The sequence below is a fragment of the Athene cunicularia genome (genome assembly GCF_003259725.1).
Source record: "Athene cunicularia isolate RWA chromosome 24 unlocalized genomic scaffold, athCun1 chr24_part1, whole genome shotgun sequence".
NCBI classification, from domain to species: Eukaryota; Metazoa; Chordata; class Aves; order Strigiformes; family Strigidae; genus Athene; species Athene cunicularia.
Genome location: NW_020799132.1, coordinates 5,866,856 through 5,878,898, shown reverse-complemented (window position 1 = coordinate 5,878,898; position 12,043 = coordinate 5,866,856). Strand labels below are relative to the sequence as shown.

The window sequence follows — 12,043 nt, the reverse complement described above, 5'->3', positions numbered from 1 at the left end:
GGCTGGGCCGGGGCTGCTCTGAGCGCGGGGGGGCGCGGGGCAAGGCCGGGCGTGCCCCAGCGGGGACTCGAGACGAGTCCGGCCTTCGCGAGAAAAACTGGGGAAGCACAAAAATGGGACGCGCCGAAATCCCGAGAAGTGCTCCGGCACCGGGAGTCTCACAGTCGCGCCCGTTAACTTGTTGCCGTGCTCCTCCTTGAACGCGGGCTGCGGGATGGGCACACGGAGGGGTCCCACCTCTGGGTGAGGTTGATAAACTCTGCCCAGAAGCCACAGATTCATCTCCTTTGCTTTTATAATAAATCAAGTGATTATAAAGAATGTCAGCATATGGTACCGTAGCACTAATTCTGACACATAACTTTTTTTTTTATAGACATCTACAGCATTATAGATATTGCATATAACCCAGATGTTCTCCAGAGGGCAGAAGAAAACCCAGAAAAAATGCAGCACTTGATCCACTTGACCCTTAGATTTGTTGAGGAGCGATGCAAACTTGTCCTTTCTTATCTGTACACCGTTGAATCATTCAAATTGAAGGGAAGCCTGGAAAAGATGCAGCAACGTCTGACGGGACAGCAGATGCCAACTCCACGTTTCAGTCAGAGCACAAAGACGGGTATGTAGAGATCTGCTGTCCTTTTTCTTTCAGATTCTCCAACATTTATTCAGGCTTCATCTCTCTAACCCCAATCCTTGCCATAAGCATAAACCAAATGCTTCTCTAAGAGTTCAGCATAAGGCAGTAGGATTCAGACCAGACTTTAGTTTAACCCTGCTGGCCTACCTGTGTTCATCTGTTTTACAGCTGAGAAACTGTAAGGACACTGAAACAGCAAATTCCCTTTTTCTTATATCCACTAGACATGGGAACTCCACTTGGGTTTGTTCCTTTGAGGCGCTAAGTTTCTTTCGCTCTAACCTGAGTAAAAGGGATTGCTGCTGTAACTAGTAGTCAAAAACCTTTAACCTGTTGGCAATAAAACCAAATCATGGCTGAAGGAGAAACTGCCAGTGTCTTCAGCTGACAAAACTGCTAATTACAGTTAAAACTTTCATGATACGTTTGTCAAGTGGCATAACATTACAGATCTTAGTAACTGAGTGATATGTGTGAAAAACTTATTTTTCTTGAAAGAACTGACACTTGATCAGCTGCTGCACACTCTGGAAGCCGAGGACTGCAGCAACGCTCCCGTGCTCCTGAAGGAAGAAAGTGTGACACAGTCTAAAGCGCATCTGATAGAGGAGATTACCAGTACTGAAATCGCAGAGAAGCCAAGTGCTCCTGTCTATGAAATGATCACTGTGAAAGATGCAAACAAAAACCCACTCAAAATTGAACTCAGAATTGAATTGCCTAAGGTTAGCTCTGTTTCTGAGTGTGATCTGAGAATTTCAAAGGTAAGACAGCAGAAAGAATAACCTTGTGTTTTCTGTCTAGTATTGAATTCCTAGAAACGCTTACTGCTAATCTGTTGTCAAGTAGTTAATCAGTATTTTAATTTTCTTGATTTAGGACGACGTAATTATTGAAGTCCCTGAAAAATACAAATTACAACTAGATCTGCCAGAAGTGGTGGATGAAGAAACAGCTACAGCAGTATTTAACAAAGGAAAACGGGTATTGTTTATCACAGTGCTAGTTGCCAAGAGATCTTTAAAGCCTGCCTTCTCTCCAGGTCATGATCACAGCTGAGAGCACAAAAGCTTCGAATGTGAATCCTTAATTTTTAGGTGGTGATGAGGTTGGTATTTTTTTTAATGACCTTCTAATCTTCAGTGGTGAATACCTTAAATGCCTTTAGAAGATGCATGTAGAGGAACACTAGGACCACCCAACTTGGGGAAAAAATAAGTAAAGATTGTAAATATTCAGGGAGTACCTGAGTATGTTAACAGTTGTAGCAAAGAACCATAAATGCATACATGCTTTACTACATCATTGATTTTGCCTTAAGGTATAGCAGGAACAGTTGTGAAGTCGTTTTGCTAAATAATTGGTTACTAGATCCCATGATTAGAACAGCTCTCACATTATTTAATGCCAGAACAAGCAGCAGAGGTGTCATAGAGAGTTCTACCAGCTGCCCTGCACGCTGCTGCTGTTCTCTTTAGGACAATTCCTGCTGATCTTACCTGGAGTAGGCTTTGTGGTCTTTTCAGTCACTAAATACGCTTCACCTCACTTCTTACCAGTTTGGTAAGCTCTGAATGAGACCATAAAACAGGCTTACTCTGTACTACTCAAAACAGCACAGAGAGATTCAAAGCTCAGGAACCCTCGGCATGAAGCTAGCAACCAAAACCAGTCTTGGAGCAGCACTTCAACTAGGAAAACCATCTGTGTTAGTTTACACAGATACACAAACCACAAAGGAATACAAAGCAACACAAAATTACTTCAATGATTAGTAAGCATTACTAGAATTAATTGAGAAGGGGACAAAAGTTTTAAGTGATCTTCGTTTCATGACTGGTTTAATAGTAGGGTCATTCTTATGGCTTCCATGACACATTTGCACTACAATCACGTTTCTGTACTGATACCAGATCAGAAACGGCAAGATAAATAGGTTTTGAGCTGCAACTTTAAAATACAGGTTTACAAACGAGTAAGTACTCCCAGTTTTCCCCCTTCTTTCTTTCAAAGAAACTTAGATTGTTGCGTTGAAATACTGTTCAGTTGCAAGTCCAAGCTGAAACTGCAGCAGTGCACAAGCTGTCCTGTTGCACCAGGAGTCACCCTCAGCACTCCAAGCACACACAACTCAAAAAAACCTACATAGTGCAAGTGTTCCAGTCTGACAGTCACTCACAGAGTGTTTCCACAACATGAACTATTTCGTGTTCTCACTGCAGGAGGAAAGTGAAAGGTCTCCGTAGCCAGAATTTCGAGGTTCTAGTGAAAACTGCAGCAAGGAAGCCAGGAAGATTAAAGTTTGCTGCTGCATGACCGTAATAAAGCATGTATTATTTTGGAACATCTGTGATGACAATTTAAAGTTAATAGGGTGAGTTTCACTCTCAGACTGAGAGGCTGAACAGCTCTGACTGTGCTACAGCAGTACAGTAAAGCCACACACAACTGAACAGAAAAGCACCAGAACGTGTTTTAGTAGTTGTCAATTCCAAACATTTAATAGAATGTAGGTTCACTAGAGCAGGTCTGGAACCAAGATACTTTAAGATCATGAATTTTTTTTTTTTTTTTTTTTGCTTAAGCCAGACATGAAAACCAGGTATCACAGCAACCGGACATTAAATAGTTCCCACAAAAATATTTAATTTCCACAGTATTTTCTTTTAACATCTTTAGTGAATTTTGTAGAACTTTACAGGAAACAGTACTTGATGCAATATACAGAATAACAGATGACTTTAACTTCTTTTTTTTTTTTTAAACTTTTCCCCCCCTATTTAATTATCCTGGTCACTCTGTAGTAACTACACAGTCGTCCTTTTTACATTGACATTTCCATGTGGAAAGTGGAATTTAAGAACGTTCAGCACTGCACCCCTTTCAGGATACAATGACTGGGGTAACTGGACACAAGTCCAACAAACTACTGAAGCATTTTACATACAATATATACATGGGTAGCACATTCTGCAGCTCACTGAGGCTGGGACAACATAGACAATTCAGGGAAGAACCACAGTACCAATGACTAGTGTCCTATGTTAGAATGCTTGAAAAAAATAATTCCAAACATTCGAGTCATCACATGATTAATATCCACTGATGGGATTATCAGCATGTGTGATTTGCCTATATTGGGTTCCAACACACAGATTCTCTTGAACGTTCTGCAAAACAGTTACTTCCATGTCATCGTAGTCTTAGCGCGAGGAATAGCAATTAAAGAGTTTTCATACAAAAAGCACACGTAAGTGAAAGTCCACGAGAAGACAGCACATTCCCTGTGGCATCTGAGAGCTGTGATCCCACAGACAGCAGTGCTCTTTCACCTTAAAGTGCTCAAATGGGATCACATAGCTGAGAAGGTCCAGACCAGTGCCAAATTCCAAGGGAGATTTGGAATGCAAGCACTTGGCCTTTGAGAAACTATTCCCAGGCGCTTCAGTCCCTTAGTGCCTCTGTCACACTCACCCACCCCAGCAGGAGAACAGGATAATGAGGGAATTCACCTTCTACTAACTTGTACGTTTCAGTTACCATCTCATCTGAACTCCTGGGAAGAGATGTTTAGAATTCAAATTTCTGAGAACACTGAGGTCATGAAATTGCTTGGTATGTACCCCCCTGTTCATCCTAGTTTAGAAGCAGATGGCAGTATGTGTACTGCCTGCATCATTTTTAAATCTGGGATGCTTAACTCTGTTTTGGAAGAGTTTGCAAGTTAACTGTATAAAAATACAGTATAGCTATAGTATTGCTCCGAAAAGCACTTTTGCAAACTTTTTTCTGTACATACTGGTAATAACATTACCAGATAATATAATACATATTTAAAATAAAAAAGGAACTCTTTTAATAAGTCTGAACACTAAAGTCTAAATAGCTTGTTTAAAACAAAACAGTGTGACCCAGGAAAATTTTGCTTGCATAGTTAAATTATAGCAGCATGGTTACTGGCTTTTCAAGGAAATTCTTGAACTCAGCAAGCCACTGTGCTCCAACTGCTCCATCTACAACACGATGGTCACAGCTCAGTGTAACAGACATCACACTAGCCACATCAAATCTGTGAAAAAAAAATTTAAAAATTACAAATGTTAACACAATCCTCTGCAAGTCAGTGCCACTAACAAAGCAAAAAAGCTTTTATCAGAGAACCAGCAATAGGAGTTGGTGCTAGTAACAGAGGTTTCTCCCTGTGGACTTTTAAAAAAGATTACACTAGACAGCAGATCATATTCATTCCTTTTCTACAATTAAGAACCACATTTTTATGTTCCCTTTTTATGACAGGAAGCTCCTCTTCCTTTGGATCACAAGAAGAGTGCAACACGATCAAAGAAAGAGCCATTTTAACCAGCAACCTCCAGTTTCCCCATGTATCAGTGATAGACATCTAGGACTGTTAACAAGTTCAAATAATCCTAAACGTGCTCCTGGGTCTGTGCTAACTCAAGCTCCAAACACAGTGATATTGCACACAGGACACTTGCATTATAATCCATCCCTTAGGTTTTCCTTAAATGCAAATTTAAGCAAGTCGTTAAAGAAGAACAGGTGTGTAAACTGTTGTGGATCCCACACCCTTTTCCAAAGTTTAACCCTTAAAGAAAGAAACAGCATTTAATTAACTTGCAAAGAAGGTGCAAGAATAAATCTACGGCAGATCATTCCTAGGCACTGTGTTTAACACCCGTGTGACCCTTTTATACAAGATCTCACTGCACTTCTTCAGAAGGTACTGAAAGCAGTATGTCAATAATTCGTTTTGGGTTTTAAATTATAATCTAATAGAAGTGTTAGAAAACTAGCCATTATTTCAAAGTTTGAATTCAGAAGCTCAGTATATGCAGAATCAGATGAATACTTGCCCTTTCTCATTATCAGCTGGCACTAGCCTTTTCTCTGAGGAACCAACTGCGAGGATGCAGGCTTGAGGTGGATTGATTATGGCAGAGAAATTCTTAATCCCATACATTCCTAAATTGGAAATTGTGAAAGTACCACCCTGCAAGAAAAACACACTCATAGTCAAATTCACAGAAGCTGTTTCACGTGGAATATTAACGAAGATGGCTGAAACATCACAAAACAGGCTTTGCTCATTCTGAGCAGGGCTTCTGAACAGAAGTCAAGGGCAGCAGTGTTTAACAGCAATCCGAGTTTCTCACCTGGAATTCATGAGGCTGAAGTTTACCTTCTCGGGCTTTAGTTGCCAAAGAAACCACATCCTTACTAATGGAAGCCAGGCCCTTGATGTGGGCATTAAACACAATAGGGGTTATAAGCCCTGCAGGAGTGCTAACTGCAACACTAACATCCACTACGTGATTTCTGCAAGACACAAGGGAGATGCCAGTTAATTTAGCAAGATAACAAAGAAAAAAATTTTCAGCGCTGTTCAGACAACTCTAAATTAAATCTGCAACAGTTATTTCATCTTGCACACTAGCCTTACATGCAAAGTTCTTAGCACTTTAATGAAAACTCATCAACCTTTGCATTATACCTGTTCCCCTCCCTCCTCAAATCCCAGGTCTGCTATTTAGCCATGAACAAAGAAAGTTTCTGGCTTCGACCGTACCATAAACTTACTGCCTAATAACTGTGTCCATCCATGAAGAATTTGCCTCAGGCACCTTCAAGCATGCCAGAGCAGAAGCTTTAATTATGAAGTCATTGACAGAAAGCTTAACGTTATCCGAGACCTCCTGTAAATAGAGATTTGAGGCATCAGTTTGGATATCGCTGCGGTGCAGCCTTGTTTAGAGAAAACATTAGAAAACAATCCCACTACTTGTAAGCATCAATATTTGAAGTGCATGAATACACCTCCTTCATAATTTAAGGTGGCCCAATCTTTTTTAATGTCTGTTTTTCCCCAAACTTGGGTTAAAAGTTATTATTTTGCTCGAATTTCTACCCTTTTTATCCTTAAAAACCTTTTTACCCTTTTGCCCTACTTTCCAGCTGGAAGAATCAAACACCACCAAGCAGAGCACAAAGTGGCCCTCTTAGGGAAGTCAGAAATCCGTGCATGGGTAACAAGTCTTACTCTGTCACAGACAGTCCAGAACTGATCTACAACAGGTAGAAATGGCACTGAAAAAGACTAATTTTTTTCAAGCCAAAATGGCACTATCAACAGTAAGCAGGGTGGACAAACCTGTGAGAAAATGCAGCTTTCCCCACACACACATTCTCACCATGCCTAAATGCTTTACCTGATTGAGTTCTTTCCTTAGCACCAGTACTTCTCCCATGTTTACATCAACAGAAAGGTAATAGTGAGGTATTGTTTGTTTAGACTGCATCAGCCGCTGAGCAATGACCTGCAGGTATACAACGAAAGCAACGAAAATAAATCCATTTGGAGAGCTCATGACTGCAAATAATGACCTCTGAAAGGAATCAAGTCTTCTCACCCTCCGAATGTTGCTGATAGGGATATCTGTGAAGGTCCCCACTGGTGCTGCTGCAACTGCAGCAGCTGCAGGAACTGCCTCTGGTGCTGGAGCCTGCAATCAGAGAAAGGCAGCACAATTCATAGCACTATCCAAACTGTACAGAATAATTCAGTATGTGGGACGAGTGCTGAGACTGAGGTGTCTCTGCCTTAAGAGCAGCAGGTGTTTCTACTCTCTAACCTCACCTCTCCAGTACCCAACAGATTCCTCAGAATTCCTATATTCAATGATTACACTGAATGAGTTAGAAATACAACACTGATACACGCTGCTACGAAGCCCCCAGAGTAGGAAGCCCCGATAGATGGTTGGTTTACATCCAGCAGAGGGGTGTGCTGGAGGGCACTCTCAAACTGCGCTTGGCCACATCCCTCCCAGCAGCACACAAAGCAACACTTTCATTGTCTCATATAAATGACAAGCAATGGTGTAAGAACAGACCTGGGGACAGGCTGTTGGTTCCTAAGTCTGGTTTTCATTCTCATTGCCTCATTTCAGCAATGTTGAATCAGCAGGGAGTGAGTTCACCTCAATCCATAACAACGTAGCAACCAAATTAAGGGTTGGGAGCACACTTTTTTTTCCCCCCCTCAGTGAAATACCAAAAGCACAAATAAATGAAGAAAAACTGTGTTTATGACAGGCTAAGCTTTACAACCTAACAGTCACCACAGCCCGCATAGCATCATAACCAATCCAGCAATACCAGTTCCATACAGTTACTGCATTTCTCCAGAGCATTTCCATCACTATAATAAAATATCTATTCTTGCAGACCTCGAGCCTACTCACTGGAGCAGCCTTTGGTGGCACAAATGACTCCACATCTTTCTTTGTGATTCTACCATCTGGTCCAGTACCTAAAAGGGTCAAAGGAAAACAAAGAGGATTTCAATTATTTGCAACAGGGCATCGCTTCTAAAGGCACCAGTTTTATTCAACAGAGGTAAATCACTTAACACATGCACTGGTGAGGACAGCTGCACAGTCAGCAAGTCTCTGACAGGGATGAAAGAAAAGAACAGGCAAGTATGTACCTAGAGGGACAGACGCTTGATAGTGGGAGCAAGGAAGCAGAACAGCAACCTACCTTTCACTTGGGCAAGGTCAATTCCTTTTTCTGCTGCCATTTTCTTTGCCAGGGGACTAACCAGGATCCTTCCTTTCCGGGGAGGTGGCCCAGCTGTGGGGACTGCTGCAGTAGAAGGAACAGCAGGCTGGGGAGGAGCAGCAGCAGGAGTTGCCACCACCTTAACAGAATCAAAGCCATTAGCTTCGGGATCATTCAGCAAAAGCTTTGAAGGTACAGTAAGAGAAAAGGACCATCTAATTACCAGTCAAGAGAATAGCAAAAATAGTCACTAATCTGAAAGAATTTTCAGATTCAGAGAAGTTTCCCAGTTGCAGAAATTAAATCAAAAACTTCCTGGGAAGGAGGCCAACTAAGCTGCTGAACCATACACCCAAAAAACCTGAAATAAATAACTTATGCTCCCAGTTTTCAAGGATGAGGCATTATTACTGGCACAAGCAAGAGGCTGGAGAAGAGATCAAAATGAATGACCATCAGCTCCAATTTTTGGAGGGCAAACTAGCAATCACTTGTTTAGTCACCTGTCACCAACACGTGTTATCCTTGCATTCAAAGAATCATAAATGTTAATGCTGGAGGCTTAATGCTTAATGTTAATGCTGGGCTTTACACTATCAAGCCAGCAGAACAGTTCAGATCAGACTTCTTAATGGTCCCTGTGATTTTTCTCACATGCCACGAATGGTTCTTACAGGTGGAGGAGGAGGAGGAGGAGGAGGAGGAGGAGGAGGAGGAGCTTGTGCCTTCATGTCAGTTACTGCAGTGTCCTGGTAGTCAGCAAAGGCTGGGATATCACTTTCTTTCTCCACAATGATGCAGAGAGTTGTTCCTAATGGCACATCTCTTGTTCCTTCAGGCACCAAGATTTTTGCCAAGTAGCCTTCTTCCTGCACTTCAAAGCCTGTAAGGGAAAGAAAGAAAACTGGTTTGGTGCCCGATGCAGCTGAAGAGTTCCTCTAAATGCTGCTTCTAAAGACGTTGGTAGCTAAAGCGCTGTCCTGTAGTTAGCAGGCAAGATAATCCTTTTCAGTGCAATTAGCAGGGAAGCATCTCCATGCACTGTACATTACTGAGAGATATTTGATGAAGAAATAGAAGTGGTTTAGGAGCGCCAATGTTTAGCTCTCCAATGGATCGAGAAGTTAACAAAATTTCTTTTAGCTGCCCCACAGCTTCACACCCCGGGCAGCTGGGAGAACAGCTGGCACAGAGCCCACTCTGGATCCTCCCCTTTGAAGGGCACCTCATCCATTCTTGACTTTGGAGTTGACTCACCTATTGTGGCTTTATCTGTCTCAATTTCTGCCAGTAAGTCTCCCTCATTCAGTTTTTCCCCAACCTTCTTCTCCCATCTCTGCACTGTGCCCATTGTCATGGTAGGTGACAGGGCAGGGAGAGTGACCTGTGAAGCCAGAGGATACAAGAGAATCAGATTCTGGTAATCCAAAAGGAACACGGTTTTAACTCCTGACTAAATGATGCCAACCTAAAGAACTTGCCAGCCATTAATGCACTCCTAGATCTGGCTCCATTACAGCAAAGCACAGTGCTGTCCCATATTGCTAGTTTGGCTTCTTTTATCAAGGCCTAAGCAAGAAAACAAGCAAACGCAAAGAGCATGAAATCTATATATCAAAATAATTATTAACACCATCACATTGGGAGTATCTTGCAGCTGCTATCTGCAAGGCTAAAAGGAAGGATGAAGCAAGTCACTTTGCCTGTGACAAACAAGGCCCCTTTAAAAGCTATACAGACTTGTCTTCCAAGAAGCACTCAGAGATGCATGTTCTGTGCGTAAACACAAGATGTGTGAGCACAGAGCACAACGGAACAGATAAGGTAGGCAGTGGGAAGTAAGCAAGTTTAGTAGCTAAAACACAAGTCAAATTAAGAAGCCTTTCATTAATTCTTTGTTCAGTTACTGACTGCATAACATCTCAGACAAATCAGTTTCCACGTGTCATCTGTGGAATGAGGTTTTAGTATTCCAGGTTTTCTTTTTCAAACAAATATCAGAAATATCCCACTACAAAGTGCTCAAATACAACAACAGTGGATATACCCTTCAGTATCTAAGCAAGGTACAAAGATTATCCTCAAATACAACTCATTAACAGTCACCCACACACACATCTGGTGTGTTCATCAGAGTATTCACCGACTTGAGTTCTGCTCTGAGACGTAAGCAGGGCCTTCAAAGCTTATTCACACTTAACACCAGGTCTTTTTCTACCAGAACTGCCCAAATAATGCAAATGTAGCAGGTTTTTCTAGACTGCTGGAGACAAGTCTCTCCTCTACTAGAAGCTGGGATGCTAAAATAATTTTCTGACAAAAAGCTTTCTGGGACCTCCCCAAACACCCAAACAGTTCAACTGGCAGATAGATAGTCCTGCAATTATAGCTAGTAACTATTGGTAGTAACTGGAGCTAGCAATGCCAAGGACAGAAAAAGAGTATAACAAGCCTTAAATCATCAGCAACGCTCTCTTACCTGCATGTGAGGAGGGTAAGAGCTGCCAGGAGCCTGAGGAGAAGGCTGAGTTGGTGGTGAGGGAGCTGCAGCTTGAGGGGGAGGCACTGAGGCTGCAGGGGGAGTAGATGCTGCAGAATCCAGAGTATAATTTTTAAAGGCATCAACATATTCAGGCCTAGAATGAAACACAGAACCACAAAACCTGTCAGATGACTGTCTGCAAGTCAAGGCACACAAGAAGCCCCAAGAGAGAAAATTCAACTCAAGGTTTAGCAATATACATACTTTTCTACTGTGATACATATTACAGCCCCAATAGGAACATCTCTTGTTCCTTCTGGCACCAGGATCTTGGCCAAGTAGCATTCCTCCACACTCTCAAAGCCGACTGTTGCTTTGTCTGTCTCCACCTTTGAGAGAGAACAAGATTATCATGGCAACGGAAAAGCTCAGTGAGCTCAGAGCCATCCAGTCTGACCATGTAGGGTCACAACACACGCAATTCTGCACAAATTACCCTGTGACACCAGCTGTAGGAAAGCATGCTCTCAAACAGGTTACACGCTGCTTCTGCTGCTCAGAAAGAGGAAAAGCAGCAAACAGCTTTGAAAGGCTTGTTCCTGACAGCATCTGTTGGGATCTGTGATCTTTAACCCAAGATCTGTGTTCAAGCGAGAACCCAGGATGAACATGCAGCTCATCAGAAATGCAGCACAGCCTGTGCCCCCAGGATACCTCTGCTATGAGCTCCCCTTCGCCGATCTTGTCACCCTCCTTCTTCTCCCAGCGTGCGATGGTGCCCATCTGCATGGTGGGGGACAGAGCTGGCAAGGCCACCTGTGAGGAATAGGGCAGTGGTACAGCCCAGACAGCCCTGACAGTGGGAACCCCACATCCAGGGCACAGGCTGGGACAGGGGGCACAAAGGGGAGCCCATCTGCAAATCCCCAGTGGGTCAGAACTGCCTCCAACCTGCTGGTAAGGCCCCAGGGCAAACCAATACTGGGCTGCTAAGATGGAGCTGACCGAGAAAGGGAGAAGCTACGCCAGGGGAGCCGGAGAGGTACAGGGGAAAAAGACTCGGGGTAAAGGGAGTGGTGGCTGGTGACAGTACAGGGATCTGGGGCAGCAAGGCCATGAGAACCGCGGGAGTGGGGAAGGAAGAGCTACAGTTCCCCAGGGCAAACCGAGCTGCTCGGGGAGGGGAAGCAACACCCGAAGAGAGAAAGTGAAGGGGCTGCCCCCGAGGCGGGGGCGGGGTACGGCGACGGGACAGAGTCCGTCCTCTGGGGGCCCCGGTGGATACAGAGGCACGAACATCGGGGGGTGGGGGGCACCCAGGCTGCCTAGAATGGGGG

General features: G+C 43.3%; 2 protein-coding genes across 3 annotated transcripts; one reads left to right on the top strand and one right to left on the bottom strand.

Annotated features, from left to right (window-relative positions):
* Positions 1-272: 272 nt before the first annotated feature.
* PIH1D2 (PIH1 domain containing 2) lies at positions 273-3,404 on the top strand. 2 transcript variants are annotated; one of them, XM_026863556.1, is made up of 4 exons: positions 273-622; positions 1,142-1,407; positions 1,523-1,751; positions 2,866-3,404. In XM_026863556.1, exons 1-3 carry the CDS (start codon positions 448-450, stop codon positions 1,700-1,702), a joined length of 621 nt encoding a protein of 206 aa, XP_026719357.1. In that variant the 5' UTR covers positions 273-447; the 3' UTR covers positions 1,703-1,751; positions 2,866-3,404. The 2 variants fall into 2 exon arrangements, with proteins under 2 accessions (XP_026719357.1, XP_026719356.1); XM_026863555.1 differs by having other exon boundaries at positions 274-622; positions 1,523-3,404.
* Positions 3,270-11,543, bottom strand: DLAT (dihydrolipoamide S-acetyltransferase). The gene is made up of 13 exons (XM_026863553.1): positions 11,421-11,543; positions 10,971-11,095; positions 10,704-10,860; positions 9,482-9,608; positions 8,899-9,107; positions 8,204-8,363; positions 7,906-7,973; positions 7,072-7,164; positions 6,871-6,978; positions 6,242-6,357; positions 5,818-5,980; positions 5,518-5,654; positions 3,270-4,712 (listed from the first exon to the last, which is right to left on the bottom strand). Exons 1-13 carry the CDS (start codon positions 11,493-11,495, stop codon positions 4,583-4,585), a joined length of 1,668 nt encoding a protein of 555 aa, XP_026719354.1. The 5' UTR covers positions 11,496-11,543; the 3' UTR covers positions 3,270-4,582.
* Between the last annotated feature and the right edge of the window lie 500 nt (positions 11,544-12,043).

Coding starts and splice junctions, on each gene's coding strand:
- PIH1D2 (XM_026863556.1), top strand. CDS start 448: ATGCAGCACTTGATCCACTTGACCCTTAGATTTGTTGAGGAGCGATGC. Junction 623..1,141: donor CAGTCAGAGCACAAAGACGG/GTATGTAGAGAT, acceptor TTTTCTTGAAAG/AACTGACACTTGATCAGCTG. Junction 1,408..1,522: donor GTGATCTGAGAATTTCAAAG/GTAAGACAGCAG, acceptor TTCTTGATTTAG/GACGACGTAATTATTGAAGT.
- DLAT (XM_026863553.1), bottom strand. CDS start 11,495: ATGCAGATGGGCACCATCGCACGCTGGGAGAAGAAGGAGGGTGACAAG. Junction 6,358..6,870: donor TAAGGAAAGAACTCAATCAG/GTAAAGCATTTA, acceptor CTCTATTTACAG/GAGGTCTCGGATAACGTTAA. Junction 4,713..5,517: donor CCAGCTGATAATGAGAAAGG/GCAAGTATTCAT, acceptor TTTTTTTCACAG/ATTTGATGTGGCTAGTGTGA.